A 24546-nucleotide genomic window follows, 5' to 3' on the forward strand; every position below is an offset into this window, starting at 1 on the left:
CAATATTAAAATAGCTATACAAAAATTCACCAATTTTGATAAGTTTTTAATGCATGCTGATATGACAGCTGTCACAATAGAATCTAACAAAATTGTTCTGAACAATGTTAAAGACAACTAAGCACTAACTAGAGCCATCTTATGGGAAAAAAACAAATGAACTTTTGGACCAACCCAACATTTTTAAATGAAGAAAGCAAGGATTATAAAAGCATTTAGAAAATGTCAATTTTTATGTAAGAAAGGGGAAATAAAAAAAATACATATTTATTAATCTGCAAATAAAAACACAGGAAGAATACACTAAGGACAAATGAGGCTGATTATCTACATGGGGAGTGAGGGGTTGGGGTGAAAAGGAAATTAACAATTTGAAGAGTGGAGCTGCCACTTCTCTGAGTATATTGTTTTATGGAGCTCTAAAATACAGAACAATATTAACATTTCACATACATAAAGAAAAAAGTAAATACAATTACCAAGGATATAGAAAATAATCCTTAAAATAAAATACAATCAGAAGTATTTGAACTAAAATGCATTTCAAATGAAGTACTATATGGAAGGAAGAAGACTGGGGGAAAAAATACACTAATCCAGGTAAAATTTTATTATTACTTAAAAAAATGAGATATAATTCACATACAGTAATATGCATCCTTATAAAGCACACAATTCAGTGGATTTTTGTATATTCACAAAGTTGTGGAACCAACACTACAATATCCAATTTCAGAACACATCCAGTCCTTGAAGAAATGTCACATCCATTAACAGGCACTCCCTATTCCTCTCCCCCTCAGCCCTTCTCAGCCACTAATCTACTTTTGATCTCAATGGATTTACCTATTCTAGACATTTCAAATAAACAGAACAGAACTCTAATTCATCCATGTCACAATATGTATCAATACTTCATTCTTTTTTGATGGCTCAGTAATATGCCACTGCATGTATATACCATTTATCCAGTCATCAGGGGATGGATATTTGGGTTCTTTCCTCTTTTTCTCTATTATGAATAATGCTCTCATGAACATTTGCATTCAATTTTCTTCCCTTTAAATATGTTTTCAATTCTCTTGGGGGTACACAACTATGATTGGAAATGTGGGGTCATATTAGACTCTTATTATGCCTATATTAACATGCTTGATAGTATCCCCATGGGTCTTCAAGAGTCTATTAACTTTCATTATTTATTTTCCCTCTGTTCCTCTAACTGGATAATCTCAATTGATCAATTGTGAGCTTCAGTCAACCCTTCCTAACTGCTCATATGTACTGTTGAACCCTTCTGTTGACATTTGTTTAAATAATGTAGTTTTCAATTCATAAACTTTTTTCTTTCTTCTTTGTAATTTTAATCTCATTATTGATATTCTCTATTTGATAAGAATAGTTCTCAAACTTTCTCTTAGACTTTTAGATATTGTTTCCTTTTGTTCTTTGAACACACTTAAAATAGCCTATTTGAAGTTTTCCTCAAATAAATTCAAAGTTTGGGTCTATTTGGGACAGTTTCTATAGATCGTTTTTTCTCCTTGTATATGAGCCATACATCGTGCATGTGTTACAACATTCTGTTGAAAACTAGGCATTTTAAATAGTAATATATGTTGCAACTCTAGAAATCAGATATTCTCTTCTCCTTAGGGTTTGTTGTTGCTATTTTTTGTTGCTGTTTGTCTACTGACTTTTCTTAACTATTTTTTGTGAAATCTGTATTCTTTGTTGTATATGGCCACTAAAGTCTCTACTTCATTTGCTTACTGGTATGCTAATAACTGGACGAAGATTCCCTTAATGCCTGGAATTGATACTTCACTAACTTTGTTGAGAGCCCGTATGTGTGTTGGGGTACACCTTCAACACTTGGCCAGGAAGTTGACAATTCCACACTAGTCATCACTTCCTGCTTATGTAGAGCTCCCAAAGTCAACCAGAAGTGAGGGTTTAGGGCGTTCTCAGCACTTTCCTGAACGTGCACATAATCCTGTCATTCACATGGCTTTCTTAATTCCAGGAAATATATCAAAACTTATCAAAGTTCCTAAGGACAGTGAATTTTCCAGACTTCCTTTTAAGCTGTTTGATTAACTTCTGTCTTCACCAACTTATTCACTGCCTTGGGAAATTGTGATGTTAAACAATTGCCTTTAACTGATTTCAAAAAGTGATCTCAGGAAAAAGGCTTTTCACATTGGGCAAGCTCTTAGCCAAGTCAGATAAAGACAGAATTGCCATGGGGTCTTCCAGTGTACTACATTACTGGTCAAATAAAGATAATTCTTAGGGAATGTGTCTTTGAAAAAGTTCCAACCTTTTTCTGGCTCCTCCAGTATCTGTCAGGCTGCAGGTTTTCATCATGATTGTGGGCTGCTGATTTTCAAGACACCATGGACTTGGGGAGTAGGGGATGAGAATAAAGCAAGTTAAAATGTCACAAAGATACTCTATCAAGTTTCAGCCATTTTAAATAAATAACAACCCTTAGTAAGCTTTTGGTTAATTCTGCAGTTCTGAAAACATCAATTCTGACACTATGGACAGCTTTCTCCACTGCTTTTAAAGGAGAAAGGTAATTCTTGGATGTCCTTAGTCAGCCATTTTTGCTAACAATATCCCAGATAACTTGCAAACTTAGTTTTGAAATCATATGCCCTCAGGGTAAAGAAAAAGAACCTCAAACATAAATTAGTTTCATTAATAAACTTGTGTTTTGCAAAGGTATCAACCAGCAATTTTGAAATGAACTTCTGTGTACTCTGGGGCTGAGAAAATAAATATATTGTGGAAACTAAGAAACCACCTTCCTCACTACTACAGAAAGGACTTACATGCCAAAAAAAAAACCCCACAGAAAACAACTTGAAGGGGCTTCCACTAACCAAAGTAAGGATACACCAAGCATCGATATAAAGAACGTCTATTTCCAACCATTACAAAATAACAGGAATTAGATTTATTTTTCTATATTAAACTAGAAAACTGGACAAAACAGATTTGAAACAAAGGTTTCAGGCAATGGACAAAGAGCAGTACAGGATATTAATACCTGAGAGAAAACACAAATGAGTGCTACAAGTGCGCAGCTCACTGATTGAAGAGTTTCCAAATTATACTGCAATAGGAAGGGACATCAAAATAGCCCAATAGCTTTACTTAGGAGACAGTTCAAAGTTTAGGTAGAATGTGACTAGAATTTGTGAGGCAAAAAAAAAAGGAAAGAGATGCACAGAGAGGAGTAAGTACTCTGGAGGTCTATACAATGATTCCTTGAAATCAATCATATCAGACTGATCTGCAAAAAGTGTAAAAAGAATCTAATAGGGCCAGGGGAAAAAAGTCACTAAACAAGAATTAGTGGAAACATCCTAACACAGGTCCAGGTCCAGTCTGCTTTCACCAGACACAACCGAAAAATCTCCTGACAGACAAAGAATTAGGCAGAATTCTTAGAATAGTAATGCCTCAGCAGTGGCACCAAATGAGCCCCAGACCAAGATTTCATAACCTTGGTATTGCTGAAATTCTGGGTGTGATAATTATTTCTTGCATATATAACAGAATATTTAGCAGCATCCCAGGCCTATATCCACTAGATGCAACATCGTTTCCAGATGTGACACTCAAAATATCTCTAGACAATGCCAAATATACCTTGTTGGTACAAACTGCCCCAAAAGAATCACTGCAGACAAGATCATTAAAACAGCTATTAATGTTCCAGGAAAGAGAGAAAAACATAAACATGATACAAAGAAAAACAGAAATTTTAGTAAAATCAATAACAATGCACTACAGGGTTAAATGTAGAAGCAAAATGTATATAAACAATAGTACAAAAGCTTGGGGAGAAACGTGACATTTACTGCAGTAAGGTGTTTGGCCCGTAAGTAAAGTGGTATAAATACTACTTGAGATGTATACTATAATAAATCTTATAATCCAATAATCGATAAAATGAATAAAAAATAGCGAATTAATAAAAAAAATAATAGAAAAGGAGAAAAGAGAAGTATCCATGAGATAATACTGAAATACATTTAAAAGCTCAATTAACAGGAGAAAATGTAAGATTCTCCCTTATTCTAAAAAGCCATCTAATAAGTGTAGAAAAACAGTGAAATAAAAAAAAAATCATAAACTACTATAGCATTAATTATTTCAGGTAAGAATTATGAATGTTAAAACTAGTGCATGAAAGTTTCAAGACAGTTTCACACAGTCTCAAAGTATCTCCCCACAAGATAATTATTCGTGACAAAGAGAAAATAGTGATCCTGCAGTGGAAAAACCATATAAATACCACTTAAAACAAACAAGCAGAGTTAACATCACCAGTAAAGGCCCATCCATATCAACATCATCACCTAACTTCAGATATGATGCAACAGGACAAATGCAACATTCTTTCTGCAACATTCCTGCCAAAAGTGCATAACTTGAATATGAAAATGTGAATATTAGACAAGCCCAAATAAAAGGATACTGCAAAATAACTGATCTGCACTTTTGAAAAAGGTCAATGTCATGAAATCCTAAGACAGACTGAGGTACTGTTTCCAACCAAAGAGAGATAACTGAATGTAAGGTGACAACTGGATGTAAGGCTTGATGCTGGATTTTTCCGTTGCTGTAAAAAGACACTGGGACAATTGGCAAAATCCTAATTTTTGATAACTGAAGTGTGGTAATACAAAAGAACAGAGAATGACTTTGTTTTTAGAGAGAGGCTATAAACAGGGTAGAGAAAAAGAAGAAATGATAAAAAGATGAGAGGAAGAGAGCAGATGGAGAGGGAGACAGGGATAAAATGAGGAAAAGAGAGATGAAACAATAAAGATTATAAAAAAGGAAGGAGAGAGAGGAGAAAAGGAAGGAAAAAAGGAGGAGAGAAGGGAGTATGAGAGTCAAAGATAAAGTAGATACAGAAAAATGTTAATATTGGGGGAATTTGGGTGACGGATGCTGTGTAGTAAAGAACCTGGCCTTGCCCAAAGAGAGAAACTGCCTTTGCCTTCAGCTTCATGAGGCACTCTATATCATACCTGATAGGAGTGTTCTTGTTTAGAGCAGGGGTTGGCTGCACTAAAAAAGACCTCATTTAGGATGAGTCTTCGGGTCATATGATATTATCAATGCATCTGAAACCATCACATGGGCAATCAACTGACCATGTCTATATATGAAAGATATAATAAAAATTCTGGACACTAAAACTCCAGTGAGCTTTTTAGATTGGCAACACTGTGCATACTGATTCAAGGATGGTAATGCAACTGGAGGACAACAGAAACTTCGCTTTTAGAAGCCTCACAGACTCTGCCCTATGCATCTCTTCCCTTGGCTGGTTATAATCTGTACTCTTTACTTGTCATCAACTATCTGTTGTTGTTCAGTCGCTGAACTGTATAATGAACTGTAACTAGGAATATAACAGGTTTCAGTGAGTTCTGCAAGCAAATTTTTGAATCTGACAGTATTTGGGGAGCCCTCCCCTGCAATCTCCAAACCTGCAGTTGGTGTCAGAAGTGAGTAGTCTTGTGTGGCCTCTTTCTTCTAACTTTGTAGTCAAACCCTAACTCCTTGAAGTTAGGGTTAGAAGTGCTGGGTTGACAAATAGTGCTCTCAACCTCACGGCTTGGCTAAATCTGGGTAGGGATAGAAACATTATTTTTCAACTTTCTTGGAGTAGTTTTTCATAATTAAACTTTCAATTCAAATTAATTTCAATTTGACATAATTTTGTACGTAACTGTAAACAAACTTAAAAAACAAATTTTGCATTTAACACAGCAAAAATAATTTTCTTTCCGTATAACCTCTTGAATTCTACTGCTTTAGTTATCTAAACTCTTAAGCTTTTGAAAAAGATAAAAATGACTTTCCAGAGTTCCTGAATTTCTACCACCAGAAAGCGTTGTATCATCATTAATAGGATCAATGCATAGAAAAAATAGAATTTAGTTAGCATTACTCAGTTAACCAAGAACTTTAATTTCTCCCAGTAGCAAGAAGCGAAACATTTGAAGGGATTTTTAAAATTCTGTTTCCCTTTTAAATAACAGTACTATGAAATATTAAGCAGTCCCTTCTTCAGTGAGTTATAACCTCTGCTTAGCTATCAGTGAAAATGCTTCTGTAATCACATCTCCTTCAGAATTTGCTCTTGTAAATTCCAAACCTATGATTCCTCAAAAACTGTTTCTATAAAGAACACAGGTCTAGTACGTTATATATTTATGATCTGACAGAAATTTTATATACAGTAAAACTAATTTTTGGTTGGTTGCAACATTTGAACATGAATGCTGCCTAAATGACTAAACATAAAATCCAAAAATTTCCCTGGAAACTATTTTAAACAGTCAAAAACTAAAACATTACAAATAATTAAAACTATAATAAAAACTAATATTTACTTATATACCTTATTATCTGTATACCCATAATAAAAGTTATCATCTTAGTTTTGCTAACAGGAGTAACTTCCAGTAAAAATAGTCTGTTTTAAATAGCTACACTTTCCTCATATTTTTCCATTATTATTTCAAATATCACTCAACATTTATTTTCAAAGTAAGGAAACACAGAGCTGACATAGTGAAATATACTTCATGAAAAAACCAAATGAGAAAATCTGAGATAGCTATCATCTCCAAATTCTTTTATAGAGGGACAACAGTCTAGACATATTCAAAATTAAGTATGTACTTGATCTACAGAAGCTTAAATGTAACACGAACACACTTAAAAAAGACAAAACCAACTCATTTCTATAACCCATTCAGAGACTTACTTAAATATATATTTTAATAATGAGCTAGTTTAAAAAATAAGAAGAAAATCAAATTTAGACAGAGAAGTTGACAAAAAATATAGTACTGATCAATCATCAAAGGTAATTTTTTTCCCCTGAAACACAGCAATTTTGGATTGCTGTTCTTTTCGCCGCCGGCTTGCTTCCCATGAAGGATGAAGAGGCAGCTGTGATTTCTGTTTTGTATTTTCAAACCCTCTTTGTGCTTTCTTATTAAACTGACTCTTGATCTGAGGTTCAATGTGCTGAAAATCTGCAGGAGAAAACAAAATTAATGAAAACCAAGTCTATACATAAATAGCATACGAGACAAACATTTTATCTTCTCAAACCAGTATTTAAGGAAGAAATTTAGTTTTACTTAGGTAGAATACCTCAAACTGTGAAAAAATCTAAGCCCTCCTGGGAACTTTGAAGTTGGAATACACATACGGCCAGTGAATTTTGGGACACACGCTTTCTGTTGTCAATGGATGTTCGTTGCATGCCTCCTAGTATATGCTGTTTTATCTTTTTACATTGACATTAAAAAAGGAAAACACAGTCCAGACAACACATAAGGAAACAAACTTTTAAAAGGAGAGTATTTTGTATTTTTAAAGGAATATGATTCATTGGCATATGATATCTGTGTGTGGAGCAATGCAGCCAGAAAACTCACATGTTTTAACTAAAATATTGAATTCAACAGTGTTGATGGGTGAGCTATTTAAAGGGCTATTAATTGATTCCACTCCCTTCTGTTACTGAACAAAAAATTTGTGACTGCAATATCTACCCAAATTTAAGACACTGTTCTTTCTGACCATTAAGTTATCCACCAAATACGAGGGTGGCAATTTGTAATCTAGCTCACCTCTTTCATTATGAGAAACTTCTATTATCTTACTTTCAACAAAGTACTGAGAGACATACAGGCCTGGAAGGACTGAATCAATGCACATTTATAGGATCAGAAAGACAAGGCAAAAAATTTAATACCAATTTATTAATCAGTCCTAGGGGTGCATAATTTTTCCACTGCTAGTTAGCCATCATTGTCAAGAGGCCTTTTAAAGATCTTAAAAAGCAAATGTCATAATGTTATTGAAACAAGTGTACAATTGGGATAACATTTCCAAAGATCACTGCACACAGATTCAAAACATCCCATATCTTGTACAAATCACACGTGCTCTAGAAATCTGTTATAATACTCCCAAGAGTGCCTCTAGTGATAGAGTGAAGAATTAAGATGTTAAATGAAACCATTTCATGTAACCTAAAATTTGAATAAGATAGTATTTCTAAACTGATATGTATTTTAAAAACTATGTAAAGCATACTTGCATGTGAAAATAAATGGATAAATTAAATATAAATTTATAAGCTAAGTAAAAACAACACGTTCTAATTGGGTCTTCTTATTAGGAAGATGTGGGAATTTTTAAATTTGCAGCTATTCTGTATTTGTGAATATAAGGCCACGTATTTACCAATGACTTTATACAGTCATTAAAATAACATAAAAATGTGGCATGGATTTTACAGTTCTGTAGTAGGTGGTAAGGAAACGATATCTAAGGCTACAAGTGAGTATCCTATGTATTACAAGTGAGTATCCTATGTGTTAGGAAAAGGTAAAACTGTTGCTAGTTAAAACTTGGGAAGCAAGCTACACGCTTATGGAATTGCAGCACAAGGGAAGTGTCTGGAAAGAATAAAAAGATTAGTGTACTGATGGCTCTTTGGCAAAGTACTAAAAAGAAAAAGAGAAGAGTTCAGGAAAAAACTGGCCAATTCACAGGCAGATACAAAAGGGAAAAGAGGGTACAGATTATTGGGCATTTAAGGTTTAGAAAAGCCTTTGGACTCCAAACTGTGAGAGATAAGATGGAGAAAGATTTTAAGTAGTAAAGACCTATAGAGATGTAGCCCTGGAGCAGAGATAAGAGTAAAGGTATGGCTTTCTCATAAATGCAAAGAAGAGAAGCAGAAGGCAAAGGAGAAAAGGAAAGATATACCCATTTGAATGCAGAGTTCCGAAGAATAGCAAGAAGAGATATGAAAACCTTCCTCAGTGACCCATGCAAAGAAATAGAGGAAAACAACAGAATGGAAAAGGCTAGAGATCTCTTCAAGAAAATTAGAGATACCAAGGGAACATTTCATGCAAAGATGGGCACAATAAAGGACAGAAACAGTATGGGCCTAACAGAAGCAGAAGATATTAAGAAGAGGTGGCAAGAATACACAGAAAAACTGTACAAAAAGGATCTTCATGACCCAGATAACCACAATGGTATGATCATTCACCGAGAGCCAGACATCCTGGAATGCGAAGTCAAGTGGGCCATAGGAAACATCACTATGAACAAAGCTAGTGGAGGTGGTGGAATTCCAAATGAGTTATTTCAAATCCTAAAAGATGATGCTGTGAAAGTGCTGCACTCAATATGCCAGCAAATTTAGAAAACTCAGCAGTGGCCACAGGACTGGAAAAGGTCAGTTTTTATTCTGATCCCAAAGAAAGACAATGCCAAAGAATGTTCAAATTATTGCACTCATCTCACACGCTAGCAAAATAATGCTCAAAATTCTCCAAGCCAGGTTTCAACAATATGTGAACCATGAACTTCCAGATGTTCAAGCTTGTTTTAGAAAAGGCAGAGGAATCAGAGATCAAACTGCCAACATCCATCGGATCATGAAAAAACCAATGAATTCCAGAAAAACATCTGCTTTATTGACTACACTAAAGCCTGACTGTGTGGATCACAACAAACTATGGAAAATTCTTCAGGAGATGGGAATACCAGATCACCTTGCCTGCCTCCTGAGAAATCTCTGTATGCAGGTCAAGAAGTAACAGTTAGAATTGGACATGGAACAACAGACTGATTACAAATTGCGAAAGGAGTACGTCAAGTCTGTATATTGTCACCCTGCTATTTCAACTCATATGCAGAATACATCATGTGAAATGCTAGGCTGGATGAAGCACAAGCTGGAATCAAGATTTCTGGGAGAAATATCAACAACCTCAGATATGCAGATGACACCACCCTTATGGCAGAAAGTGAAGAAGAACTAAAGAGCCTCTTGATGAAAGTGAAAAGGAGAGTGAAAAAGTTGGCTTAAAGCTCAGAAAACTAAGATCATGGCATCCGGTCCCATCACTTCATGGGAAATAGATGGGGAAACAATGGATACAGTGAGAGACTTTATTTTGGGCGTTCCAAAATCACTGCAGATGGTGACTGCAGCCATGAAATTAAAAGACACTTGCAAAAGCGTCTGCTTACAATGTGGGAGACCTGGGTTCGATCCCTGGGTTGGAAAGATCCCCTGGAGAAGGAAACGGCAACCCACTCCAGTACTCTTGCCTGGAGAATCCCATGGGTGGAGGAACCTGGTGGGCTACAGTCCATGGGGTCACAAAGAGTCGGACACGACTGAGTGACTTCACTTCACTTCACTTCCTCCTTGGAAGAAAAGCTATGACCAACCCAGAGAGCATATTAAAAAGCAGAGACATTACCCTGCCAATAAAGGTCAATCTATTCAAAGCGATGGTTCTTCCAGTTGTCATGGATGCTTGTAAGAGCTGACTATAAAGAAAGCTGAGTGCTGAAGAATTAACGCTTTTGAACTGTGGTGTTGGCAAAGACTCTTGAGAGTCCCTTGGACTGCAAGGAGATCCAGTCCATCCTAAAGGAAATCAGTCTTGAATATTCATTGGAAGGACTGTTGCTGAAGGTGAAACTCCAATACTTTGGCCACCTGATGCAAAGAACTGACTCATTAGAAAAGACCCTGATGCTGGGAAAGACTGAAGGTGGAAGAAGGGGATGACAGAGGATGAGATGGTTGGATGGCATCACCAACTCAATAGACATGAGTTTGAGTAAACTCCGGGAAACTGCTGATGGACAGGGAGGCCTGGGGTGCTGCAGTCCATGGGGCAGCGAAGAGTCAGATGACTGAGTGAGTGAACTGAACTGAAATCAGACTCAATATTACTAATATGTTATGTCTGTATCTTTCCTACCGGCAGAACAGAGAGAGTTAAAAAACCACATAAAATAAAAAAACAAAAAACTATACTGATAATTACAAGATGCTCTATTTTCATTTCTGTGGGCACAGAACTTATTCAGACTACCAAGCAACCAGGATTCTCTGGTGGCTCAGTGGTTAAGAATCAGGAGACACAGGTTCAATCCCTGGCTTGGGAAGATCCCTTGGAGAAGGAAACGGCAACCCACTCCAGTATTCTTGCCTGGGAAATCCTATGGACAGAGGAGCCTGGCAGGCTACAGCCCACAGGGTTACAAAAGACTCAGACACAAAGGTCTCAGATACGACTTCATGACTAAATAACAAGTCAGCAACCAGAGTTTTTCTTCTTTCCTCTTCGGAAAGGAACTGCTCAACTGTATGTGAAAGTCAGGTAGTTATTAGTACATACCCAGAGTTTTGCCTCTTGGAACCTGTTCTCTGTGATTTCTAAAAGAAGAAAAACACCATTAGGATATTTAATATTGAAATAAATCCTCTGACTTTAAGAAGACAACATAAAAATGTTGATAAAACTCACTTTAAAAACTATCATGCTCCTTTACCTCCCCCACTAGAAACAATTAAAAAATTATGAAAACCCCATGTTCTAGCTACATCAAAGGTCTGTTAGATCCCAGTATCACTATGGACTTCCTAGGCGGCACTAGTAAAGGTGGTGAAGAATCCACCTGCCAATGCAGGAGACGCAAGAGAAGTGGGTGTGATCCTTGGGTGGGGAAGATCCTCTGGAGTAGGGATCAGCAGCCCCTTTTAGTATTCTTGCCTGGAGAATCCCATGGACAAGGGACGCTGGTGGGCTACAGTCTGTGGGGTTGCAGAGTCAGACACGACTGAGCAGAGTATCACTACAGAAGTATGTAGGAATCTTCCTCTCAACATCCTTATCATGACTTCTGGCTATAAAATATCCTGTCTTGGTTACCTTGGATGCTTGAGAACTATCTAGACAAAGAAGTTCAAAAATCTTCTTATTGGAGCAATGAATCACATGTAACAAAAATTAAGTTAACAATTTTGGGGAAAAGAAAGGGATAGTGGTATGTAATTTTCAAGTGAGGAAAAAAAATAAATCTTTTGAAGGCAGAGTTGGGAGCTACAAGGACTAATTTAATAATTTTCATGGCTTCAAAGATGGCTTATCTATCTTTTCCATACTCTTACTTTCTGGGAAAATTTCAACATCACTTTTTTGTTTTATTAAAAATTATGCCTAACCTATTTATTATAGAAAATTTGTTTACTGAAGAAGATAGCTAACCATGATTTTTATTCTAAAATGTAAAGATATCGCCTAACATTAGAATTAAAAATGAAATTAAACCTATTGATTTACAACAAAACAGCTGGAAAAAGCAGTGATTACAGAAGGGATAAGGATGACCACCAAGTATAAGCACCACCAAATAGAAAGCAGTCTGGAGACACTTGGTGTTAGGGCAAGCAAGCAGCCTTATATACTGAAACAGGAAAATGTATAAAACAATTGTTTTACAATAATGCTCTAGGTCAACAAGAGAAAAAACAAAACAAAAAAAAATTCACCACAGTCTTTTCAGAAAGTTCTGTTTACAAAGTGAAATACATGAGACATTTTCAAAAGTTTTCACCAAAAGTTAACTCAAAAGTTTCAAAACTTTGATAGTGAAGGAATACACTTAAATTAGCTAGACATTATATTAGATAAATTATCTATATTATCTCATTTTCTGATGAGGCTGGAAGAATTTGGCATTATCATAACGTATATTTGTAAATATTACTCCAATATAAAGTTGGAGAGGGCCAAGTCTAAATACAAATTGTGTTCAAACTAGAACTATGTATGAGACAGCCATCTCAATGTCAGGATGTGTAGATATTTCATACCTTTCACAAATTAAGAATTAATAATTATTTCAGAATGAAAAAATATTCTTACCTTTCAAGGCTCTTAGATCCAGATAAAGACTGGAAAAACACTGATTCAAACCTCCTTGCCTCTGTACGTGGCTTGTTTTTATCATTTTGTAAATTTTGATGGGTTTCAAGTTTATCTTCTTCAAGCAACAATTTTTTGGGGGGGTTTTGTTCCTTATCTGAAAAACGACAACTACTTTCCTTCTTTCGTGCCCGTTTGACTTTCCCAATGAAGAAGTCATCACCACTATCACTATCCTCAGACATGGAAGACTGTTTGTAAAACCTTTCTTCTGTGCTATCATCAAAATATTCCTTCTGTTCTTCATATAATTCTTCTCCATCACTGTCAACATCAAGTGAGCTACTGGACTCTTTCATTTTTTTGGTTTTACTTAATGCTTTCATTTTGGGGTCAGAAGGTGTCTTCTGGGATGCTGAGGGAATTGCAGAATCTTTCTCGGAAGGCTCTGATAGAGAATTTGCGACGTCCATTGCTTTGGGTCCATGATCCATCTTGGCTATTTTTTCTTTTGAATTATTTATTGGTTTCTTTGCCAATATTTTGGCTTCCTTCTCTTTTTGTTCATGGATAATAGTTCCTTCATGCTGTAACTTACTGGCATCATCATTTGAACACAAAGTGTCCTTGGAATGATTTTCTTCTGAAGCACTGTTTGATGACTTAACTTCAACAACATTTTGTCTTGCATCTTTAAAGGATTTGACAGCAGCTGCAAGAGAAACAGCACATGACTTGTTTCAGCACTGAAACAAATAATTAAAAAAATCACTGTTTTAGTACCGTATTTCTTAAATTATTTGGAAATACTTAACAATGATTGGAATTTAAATTACATATATATAATAGGTGCAAATTCACAAAGAATTCTATTAACTTTTAGAAAACCAGAACATTTATGAAATGCTCAGAGGTATCCATTTTAAATCTCTAAAATTAAATTTATTCTTTCATGTATGATATTAAGAACAGTAAAAACTTCACTGAATATAAATGAATAAAATGGCAATTTTAATTTCTATAGCAATAATGTATTAATACATTGCAGGGCATTATAAATTGTGCTTTCAGGCATAAAAATAATTATCTTCTAATCTGTGTCAGAAGCATTTAGTTCTTTCATTATATTTTATAATATACAAACATAAATAAAATTATGTGACTAAATGGCAAGGTAAGTAATAATATGAATTACATCAATATTTAGAATGGGCTTCCGTGGTGGCTTAGATGGTAAAAAAAATTTGCCTGCAATGCGGGAGACATGGGTTTGATCCCTGGGTTGGGAAGATCCTCTGGAGGAGGGCATGGCAACCTACTTCAGGATTCTTGCCTTGAGAATCTCCATGGATAGAGGAACCTGGCAGGCTACAGTCCATGGGGTCGGAGAGTTGGACACAACTGAGTGACTAAACATAGCAAAATATTTAGAAAGTCAGTTGTATTTAATATTACCATGAATATTATCTATTTTAAGAATTTATAAAATTTAGGAATTTAGAAAAAATGCAGAATTTTTTAGATATAAAAAATTTTCAGGTAGTTTCCTACATTTGGAAGCATTTGAAAGGACATTTATAATGTAAAAGATCCTCAAAAGTTAAAAAAAATCATAAAAGTAAATAAATGAATGGCCATTTATTCAAATTATTTACTGAAAATGGCTTAAGTCATTTAATTCATACCTTTTAGCACATCAATTTTTTTCTTCAGAAGAGGGTGCACTGCTAGTCTAGCAACTGCTCTTTCAGCAGCAGTCGAATCAGGCTGCAAATTGAGATAATAAACACATGGGAATAAAAACTAACACTACCAAGAAGTGAATAAAATGCAACTCATTATAATTTTTGAAAGTTAAGAGTTAGGGAACAGAAATTTGTTAATATTCTAACTAGGTAACTCACCTGTATAATGCATTCTAAAGATAACATGTTGAAAAAAATACTACTGTTCTTGACAGTTAAAATTATGTAATCAATTAACAAATATTCTTTGAGTAATTAATATTGTTCCAGAATTGTGGTAGGCATCACGTGTGATATATTAAAAAGTGTAATATAGATCCTGCAGTCAAAGAGTTTGAAAATCTAGTATAGAATACTAAACTAACGTGAAAGAATCAAGTACCATATTAGTACTCATCTGGCTGATACAATCCATGACTAATATAACGCCTTAAGTTCCATTTACCAGAGACCTAAAGTTATCAAATACTATATATTTTTATGTTGAATGACTAATACCACTATTTCATTCTCAGAACCTTTCACCAGTGCCTGGCTTATAGACAACACTTTGTAGATGTTTGATGATGACCCGAATGGGATTATATACATATAATGATATATATGTGTGTGTGTGTGTGTGTGTGTGTATACACATACACAAACATACAGACACACACACACATAGTATTTATTCACTGAGAAAATTCATAGTTCAGACTACTTTAAATAAATATCATCTGTGGTTGAAACTTCCAAATTTCTACCTCAAGCTCTAACTTGATCTCTGGACTCATATATCCAACTACCTACTTGACATGTTAAAAGAAAATTCTGTGATTTTCTCCTGAAACTTTAAATCTTTTTCCATCTTATTAGATATAAGTTTAATTTTTCTGGTGGTTAAGGGCTAAAACTCATGATTCTTCCATTACGTTTCTCCTTTCTTCACAGCTCACGATAAATCCTTCAGCAAATGCTGTGATTTCGTCTGCAAAATCTATCCAGAATCAGTCACTAATCACCATTTCTGCTTACTTCCTTTGACCAAATCAAATCACTAACACCTCTCACCTGGACCAACGCAGTAAGCCCATAACTGGTCATTCTCCACTGGCTTTTGTTCTTCCACAGACTATTTTCCATATAGCAGTCACAGTGAAGTTTAAATGTAACCAGATCATGCTACTTCCTTATGGGTTCTTTTGAAAGCTTTACTGCCTTCTGATGCTTAAGCTATCCCTTTGCAAGTTCTTCTCTACTTGGCTGATCATTTCATTGTATTCAGGTCTCTGCTCAAATGTTATCTGAATTAACACAACACTTTTCATCACCATTTACTTCACATCACAAGAGGCAGGGACTTTGTCTTCCACATTCCTGTAGACCTAATGCCTAAAACAATAACTGATAATAGCTGGTATTCAATAAACTCTCCCTGAAGCACGTAAAAATTCCACTAGTGTGTGAAAGCATAGCTATAAATTTTAAACAGCTTTATATTTACCCTCATTGTTAATAGCCCAATAAGGCTCTTTTCCTCCCAGTAATAAACACAGATGAGTACCTAAGGAAAAGCAAGATAACAGCTTGAAACCTATTCTATTTGGAGAATTTATCTAGGTAAAAATCACTCAGAAAACAACTTTAGACCTGGTGCAAATCCTGTGCTAGGATCACTTGTTGCCTAATTACCTTTTTTATCTTGGGTCAAATGGTATTACCCTCAAATTTTATACCTAACAAGAAACTGAAAACGTGATCCTAGTTGGAAATAGGAACAAGGGCATTGCAGATATAATTAAGAGGACAGCATACTGGTTTAGGATGGGCTTTAAATCTATTATGACCAGTGTCCTTATAAGGAAGACACTTGGATACAGAGACACAGGAGACAGAAAGTGAATAACACTGAAGTAAAGGTGGGATGTAGTCTCCCACAAGCCAAGCTGGAAGAAGCTACTGGCTCCACTAAATGAGGAAGGAAATAAAAAGAGTGAGGAAGGCATGGATATGAGAAATAGGAAATCCAAATGCCCAGGATGGTGACGGGGAATTTAGATTTATATTCAGAATACCTAGTGTTATTAAATATCTTGAGACGATTTCAAAAACCAATGAGGAATTTGGTTTTACACAGAGTACACAGACAATCAACAAAATAAACATAAAAATTACAAACTATAAGTAGAAATATTATACAGAAAAACAAAAGTAATAAACATTCACTAAATGACTCATAGCCAAAATAACAATCACTAAATGTTCACCTCATCTAAATCTAACCCAAGCATATTAGGATGACAGAAGAGATAAAGAGGGTACATATATGACCCAGAGGCTGAAGGAGGAAAGAGATCTAAATCCTTGTAAACCACAGCAGGAAGTCAATAGCTAGTGCTTAAAATGTATTAATATAAACATATTGATGTGGGGGTAAATTCCATAAGAATCACCTGTAACTGAAGGTGGGGGATGACTAACAGAGAACTGCCATTTCTCTCTCTCTCTCTCTCTCTCTCTCACACACACACACACACACACACACACATCTGTAGAAGTATTTGATTTTCAAAATCAGTGGCTGGCAAACTAACTCATGTGCCAGTTTCTCACCTGCTATCTGCTTTTAAAAATAAAGTTTTACTGGAACATAAAACCAAATTCATTCATCTATGGCTGCATTATGTCACCATTGTATTGTTCAATAGTTGTGACAAAGACTGTAAGGCATAGAAAGCCTAAAATATTTACAATATGGTCCTTTATGGAACGAGTTAATGTTGCTCTATAATACATGCAAGAAGAATCTTCAGTGGGGATCAACCAAAAACTGATGAAAACAGAAAAAAAAAAATTTTTTTTTTTTAAGCAAGCTCATGATGTCTAAAACTTGAATTTAAAACAGAAGCACTGCCCTGACAGTTCTGCTGCCAAACTGAGGCAATGGGTTATAGCCCTAAATGCAGTAAATGTGCTTCCTGAACTGTGATATAATAAGATATTCTGGCGTAGTAGAAACAACTTGGTGCGAAATGCAGAGGCACTATTCTTAATCCTCAGGACTAATTCTATGTAAAAACACGTATATGTGAAAACAGTGACAATGACAACAAACAACTAGTCCTGACAAAGGTTATACACACCACAAGGATCTTTCTTTACGTTACAAGGGAAAAGAATACATTCCAACAGCATCTATTTTTTCTTTAATTGTTTCTTTCAGTATATTTTCCCTGCTGCTGCTGCTAAGTCGCTTCAGTCGTGTCCGATCTGTGCGACCCAATAGGCAGCAGCCCACCAGGCTCCCTTGTCCCTGGGATTCTCCAGGCAAGAACACTGGAGTGGGTTGCCATTTCCTGAAAAGTGAAAGTGAAGTCACTCAGTCGTGTTGGACTCTTCACATCCATGGTATTTTCCAGGCAAGAGTACTGGAATGGGGTGCAAATTGCATTTTCCCTGGGTAGCTACTAAAAATTCAATTCACTTCAAAGAAAATTCCTGATGATAGATGAACAACTGTATCTGTAAAGCAGAAAAACTAGAAAGTAACTATTTTTATCATGTGAATTAATTTCACATGTTTTAGATAAGAAGTTCTGGGAATCAAAAATAGATTTTGACCAATGTATTCATGTATAATTGTTCAAAGCTATATTTATTACTGTTACCAAATCTCTGTTTTGACAACTTGCAAAGAGTTTTAATGACCTGGGTGTTTTTCTTTCCAGAGCTAGCTGCATCTTTCCAGTTAGTCAGAAAAAGTTTAAAAGAACAGTGGTAATACATGCATATCAAGTGTAGATACTAAGTAACACTACCTTGACAAGAATCACTTTATCTTTGAATTTACTTAGCAATGCTACTTCTATGCTCTGGCTCTGGAAGATCTCTCAGAGTAATCTAACTTAGTGATCCAATTTCAGTATATTTTATTAAAAAAAAAAAGAGCCCTAGAATATGATTTAAAATTGTACAATTACATATGACTTCTAATAAATGAAGAGTTATTCTTATTAGTTACATATCATTCTGTTTCACTGTATTTCTATGCTGCAACCTTTGCAGTGGACTTATTTGGGAAGAATACCAGGTTAATAAGAAGTGAGATTGAGTAAAAAAAGAGTCATTGTATTCCATAATCCTAGGGTTGGCATTCATACTAGTTGTTACAATTGGAGTTGTACAGTATATTGCTTATGCACCCAAATGTAAGCAGTGAATTCAAACAAAAACATTAAGGCTTGAGTTGACAAGCTATAAAACTAATAAGTAGTTACTATAAAACTATAAAACTAATAACTCTATAAAACTAATAAGGTCTATAAAACTAATAAGTAGTTACTAATCAGGTATGATTATGTAACAATAAGTAGAATTATGTATATCACAGCTTTAGGTTTTGTGATTATATGCAATTTATGTTTTTAAAGAAAACAGTTAATGATATCAGCAAATAAAATTTTTATTATTCTTCTGAAGTACACTGTTGATGAGTAATTACTTAAAAATAAAGATGTATAACGAATTCTCATTCTTTGTGCTTCCTAGTTTGACAGCTAGTGTGCGATGACAAGCCCTGGTGGCTCAGATGGTAAAGAATGCAATGTGGGAGACCCAGGTTCGATCCCTGGGTTAGGAAGATCCCCTGGAGAAGGGAATGGCAACCCACTCCAGTGTTCTTGCCTGCAGAATTTCATGGACAGAGGAAGCTGGCTTGTTGAGGCAGTGTCCATACTATAGCAGTGTCCAGTACTATGAAGCAGTGTCCATGTTCTTAACAGTAGCTAGGATAAACACTACTCCTTTGGTAGGAATACAATTCTGCTTAAAAAAACATAAGGAGACGAATGGGTTTCTCTAATGGTTTCTCTAATGCCAATCCTTTTCAAACTCTTTCAGAAAAAAAAAAAAATGAAGGGAGAACATTATTAAAGTACCAAAATTCAGCAACCACCACCCTGATCAGTCAGCAGTCATAAATTTCAAGGTAAGACCCTCCACCAGCAAAAAGAATAAACTTGCTGCAGACTCAGATGATGGCTAGTACTTTTCAGCAATGAAGTATTTTTAAATAAAGGTATGCACATTTTTTTAGACATAATGCTATTATACATTTCATAGTCTACAGTAGTGCAAACATGACTTTTACATGCACTGGGAAACCAAAAATTTGTGTATTGTTTTATTGTGGTTATTTGCTTTACTGAGGTGGTCTGAAATTGAACACCCAGTATCCCCAAGGTATGCCAGCAGTTCTTAAATTGTTTGATTTGGATAAAGTCTTAGTTAAAAATATCAAATTTTATATATTACAGCAAACATTGAAATAAATTTATAAAATTTTCTAAGTAAACAATTGTCAAATTTAACACTTTAAACCTTTCTTTAACTTTATTCTTAAGAAAGCAATTAGAAATCATTCATTTAATTTTTTAAGTTCAAATTTTAACAAGAGATTAAAGAAGTAAACAGAATAGAGATCACAGATTTTATCAACAATTAAATTAACAGTATTGACTTGATTTCAAGACCACTTGGCCAGTTAGGAACAAGTGAGAACTCAAAGTCAGGTTTCTAAATTCAATCTGGTATTCTCAACAAGCTTTCTTCTGAACTATTTCAAATAACTTTCCCTCATTTTGTGACTCAATTCCAAGCCACCCTCAAATCTTTTTGTAAAGAAATTAAATATAAACATAAAAACAAAAAGAGGCTTATTAATCAAGTGGGCTAAGTTCATACCTTTGGCAGTGTTTGGGGTATGTGCTGCAATAAGAGATATCTATATTTTCCTTAAGGCACTGAGGTTAAGTGTAGGAACTCACAAGAATACGTACAACAGTCCCTGAAATAAGGGACTTCCAATTCTTTATCTAACTTCCTTACTTCTTTCCCATCCCTTTTCCTTCCTCACTTAAGCTTCTCCCTCTTTAAATTTACAGATATATATATATATATAAATATATATATATAAATATATATATAAATACAAATATAAATATATACAGCTAACAAAACACATACACTAGAGCAAAGTAATGCTCAAAATTCTCCAAGCCAGGCTTCAACTGTATGTGAACCGTGAACTCCAGATGTTCAAGCTAGATGTAGAAAAGGCAGAGGAACCAGAGATCAAATTGCCAACATCTACTGGATCATTGAAAAAGCAAAAGAATTCCAGAAAAACATCTACTTCCGCTTTGTTGACTATGATAAAGCCTTTGGCTGTATCAGTTCAATTCAGTTCAGTTCAGTCGCTCCTTCATGTCTGACTCTTTGCGACCCCATGAATTGCAGTACGCCAGGCCTCCCTGTCCATCACCAACTCCCGGAGTTCACTCAGACTCACGTCCATCGAGTCAGTGATGCCATCCAGCCATCTCATCCTCGGTCGTCCCCTTCTCCTGCCCCCAATCCCTCCCAGCATCAGAGTCTTTTCTAGTGAGTCAACTCTTCGCATGAGGTGGCCAAAGTATTGGAGTTTCAGCTTTAGCATCATTCCTTCCAAAGAAATCCCAGGGCTGATCTCCTTTAGAATGGACTGGTTGGATCTCCTTGCAGTCTAAGGGACTCTCAAGAGTCTTCTTCAACACCATAGTTGAAAAGCATCAAGTCTTCAGTGCTCAGCTTTCTTTACAGTCCAACTCTCACATCCATACAGACCACTGGAAAAACCATAGCCTTGACTAGATGGACCTTTGTTGGCAAAGTAATGTCTCTGCTTTTCAATATGCTATCTAGGTTGGTCATAACTTTTCTTCCAAGGAGTAAGTGTCTTTTAATTATACACCACAACAAACTGTGGAAAATTCTTCAAGAGATGGGAATACCAGACTACCTTACCCCTGCCTCCTGAGAAATCTGTATGCAGGTTAAGAAGCAACAGTTAGAACTGGAGATGGAACAACAGACTGGTTCCAAACTGGGAAAGGAGTATGACAAAGCTGTAAATTGTCACCCTGCTTATTTAACTTATATGATGAGTACATCATGCAAAATGCCAGGCTGGATAAAGCACAAGCTGGAATCAAGATTGCTTGGAGAAATATCAATAACCTCTGATATACAGATGATACCACCCTTATAGCAGAAAGTGAAGAGGAACTAAAGAGCCTCTTGATGAAAGTGAAAGAGGAGAGTGAAAAAGCTGGCTTAAAACTCAATATTCAAAAAAGTAAGATCAGGGCATCCAGTCCCATCACTTCATAGCAAGTAGATGGGGAAACAATGAAAATTGTGACAGACTTTATTTTCTTGGGGTCCACAATCACTGCAGATGGTGACTGCAGCCATGAAATTAACAGATGCTTGCTCCTTGAAAGAAAAGCTATGACCAACCTAGACAGCACATTAAAAAGCACAGACATTAGTTTGCCAACAAAGGTCCATCTAATCAAAGCTATGGTTTTTCCAGTCATCATGTATGGATGTGAGAGTTGGATTATAAAGAAAACTAAGCACCAAAGAATTGATGCTTTTGAACTATGGTGTTGGCAAAGATTCAAGAGTCCCATGGACTGCAAAAGAGAACCAACCAGTCCATCCTAAAAGAAATCAGTCCTGAATATTCATCGGAAGGTCTGATGTTGAAGCTGAAACTCCAATAGGGAGGCCACCTGATGCTGGGAAAGACTGAAGGCGGGAGGAGAAGGGGACGACAGAGGATGAGATGTTTGGATGGCATCACCGACTTGATGGACATGAGTTTGAGCAAGCTCTGGGTGTTGCTGATGGACAGGGAGGCCTAGTGTGCTGCAGTCCATGGGGTCTCAAAGAGTCAGATGTGACTCAACTGAATGACTGATATATAAGTATGCTTTATTATGTGAAGGTGAAAGGATACAAATATCATCTCTTGAGGCTCAGAATCTTTCACTAATTTAAAAGTTTACAACAAATGCATAAACAACTAATCCAAAGCAGAATGTGATAAACTTCAGAAGAGAGACTGAAAATGTTGTGGAGGTTTATAGAAGAGTTAAAATATAGTCAAACATCTTAAATTTAAATAAAAATATTTTGAAGCTTAAAAGCTTCACTCTCTATTAACAAATAGAGATTTGTTAATCTCTCTTCCACACCTGCAAGAAACAGTCATCACAATATTGGGAGATATGCAGGAAACCACAACTTTCCTTATTTGAAGTTGACATAGTGTTTGCCTTGGAGCATTCTCAGGAAACTGTGGTTTTCACACACCTCCAGTTTCTTCCATTTCAAATAAATTAAATAAAAAAGGGAAAACACCTCATCTTTGAATGGAAAAATTTTATTTTGGCATATGGGTATTTCTGTGAACACAAAACATTTGGTGCTCAATTTTGAAAAGAATTTTGAGAATGTACATGTAAATATAAACGAGAGTCTAAAAGTGGAACAGCTCTCTTACATGCAATGTTCATTCCTTTGAAATGTTGTTGCCTTAGAGAACTAACACCTATCTCTGCTCAAACTGTTCTAAAAAATTGCAGAGGGAGGAAAACTCCCAAACTCAGTCTATGAGGTCATCACCATCCTGATATCAAAACCAGACAACGATATCACAGAAAAGGAAAATTACAGGCTGATATCACTGATGAACATAGATGCAAAAATCCTCAACAAAGTTCTAACAGACAGAATCCAACAACACATTGAAAGGAACAAACATCATTATCAAGTGGGGTTTACCCAAGGGATGCAAGGATTCTTCAATATATGCAAATAAATCAAAGTGATACACCATATTAACTGAAAAATAAAAACCATATAATCATCTCAATAGATGTAGAGAAAGCTTCTGAAAAAATTCAGCACCCATTTATAATAATAATAATAAAAAAAAAACCTCTCCAGAAAATTTGCAGGAGGAATTTTTACCTCAACATAATAAAGGCCATACACAAGAAACCCACAGCAAACATTATTCTCAACAGTGAAAAACTAAAAGCTTTTCCTCTAAGATCAGGAACACTTACCACTATTATTCAATATAGCTTTGGAAGTCCTGCTGCTGCTGTTAAGTCGCTTCAGTTGTGTCTGACTCTGTGAGACCCCACAGACGGCAGCCCACCAGACTCCCCCTGTCCCTGGGATTCTCCAGGCAAGAACACTGGAGTGGGTTGCCATTTCCTTCTCCAATGAAAGTGAAAAGTGAAAGTGAAGACACTCAGTCATATCTGACTCTCAGAGACCCCATGGACTGCAGCCTACCAGCCTCCTCTGTCCATGGGATTTTCCAGGCAAGAGTACTGGAGTGGGTTGCCACTAGCCACAGCAATTAAAGAAGAAAAAGGAATCCAGACTGGAAAACAAGTAAAACTCTCACTGTTTGCAGATGACATGATACTACACATAGAAAACCCTAAAAATACTGCAAAATAACTACTAGAGCTAATCAATGAATTTAGTAAAGTCATAGCATACAAAATCAATACACAGAAATCCCTCACATTTCTATACACTAACAATGAAAAATCAGAAAGAGAAATTAAGGAAACAATCTCATTCACCTTTCCAACAAAAAGAATAAAACATCTAGGAATAAAATTACCTAAAGAAACAAAAGACCTACATGCAGAAAATTATAAGACACTGATAAAGGAAACCAATAACTACACAAACAGATGGAGAAATCTACCATATTCTTGGATTGGAAGAATCAATATTGTCAAAATGACTGTACTACCCAAAGCAATCTACAAATCAATGCAATTCCTATCAAATTATCAATGGCATTTTTCACAGAACTAGAACTAAACATTTCACAATTTATATGGAAACACAAAAGACGACAAATAGACAAAGCAATCATGAGAAAGAAAAACCAAGCTGGAGGTATCAACTTCCCTGACTTCAGACTATACTACAAAGTTACAGTCCTCCAAGACAGTTTGGTACTGGCACAAAAACAGAAATATACACCAATGAAATAAGACAGAAATCCCACGGATAAACTCATGTATACATGAGCACCTTATTTTTGACAAAGGAGGCAAAAATATACAATGGAAAAAAGAAAACCTCTTCAAAAA

General features: G+C 35.6%; 1 protein-coding gene across 1 annotated transcript in view; it reads right to left on the reverse strand.

The window, feature by feature from the left end:
• Positions 1-214: 214 nt before the first annotated feature.
• SRFBP1 (serum response factor binding protein 1) overlaps positions 215-24546 on the reverse strand; it is a 67615-nt gene continuing 43283 nt past the window's right edge. The window contains exons 5-8 of the mRNA XM_004008682.6: positions 14492-14573; positions 12807-13518; positions 11277-11314; positions 215-7079 (exon numbers count right to left, since the gene is read on the reverse strand). Of these exons, the coding sequence (XP_004008731.3) occupies positions 6895-7079; positions 11277-11314; positions 12807-13518; positions 14492-14573 (1017 nt within the window). The 3' untranslated portion in view covers positions 215-6894. The remainder of the gene's footprint in view (positions 7080-11276; positions 11315-12806; positions 13519-14491; positions 14574-24546) is intronic.

This window comes from Ovis aries, chromosome 5, assembly GCF_016772045.2.
Source record: "Ovis aries strain OAR_USU_Benz2616 breed Rambouillet chromosome 5, ARS-UI_Ramb_v3.0, whole genome shotgun sequence".
Classification (NCBI taxonomy): Eukaryota; Metazoa; Chordata; class Mammalia; order Artiodactyla; family Bovidae; genus Ovis; species Ovis aries.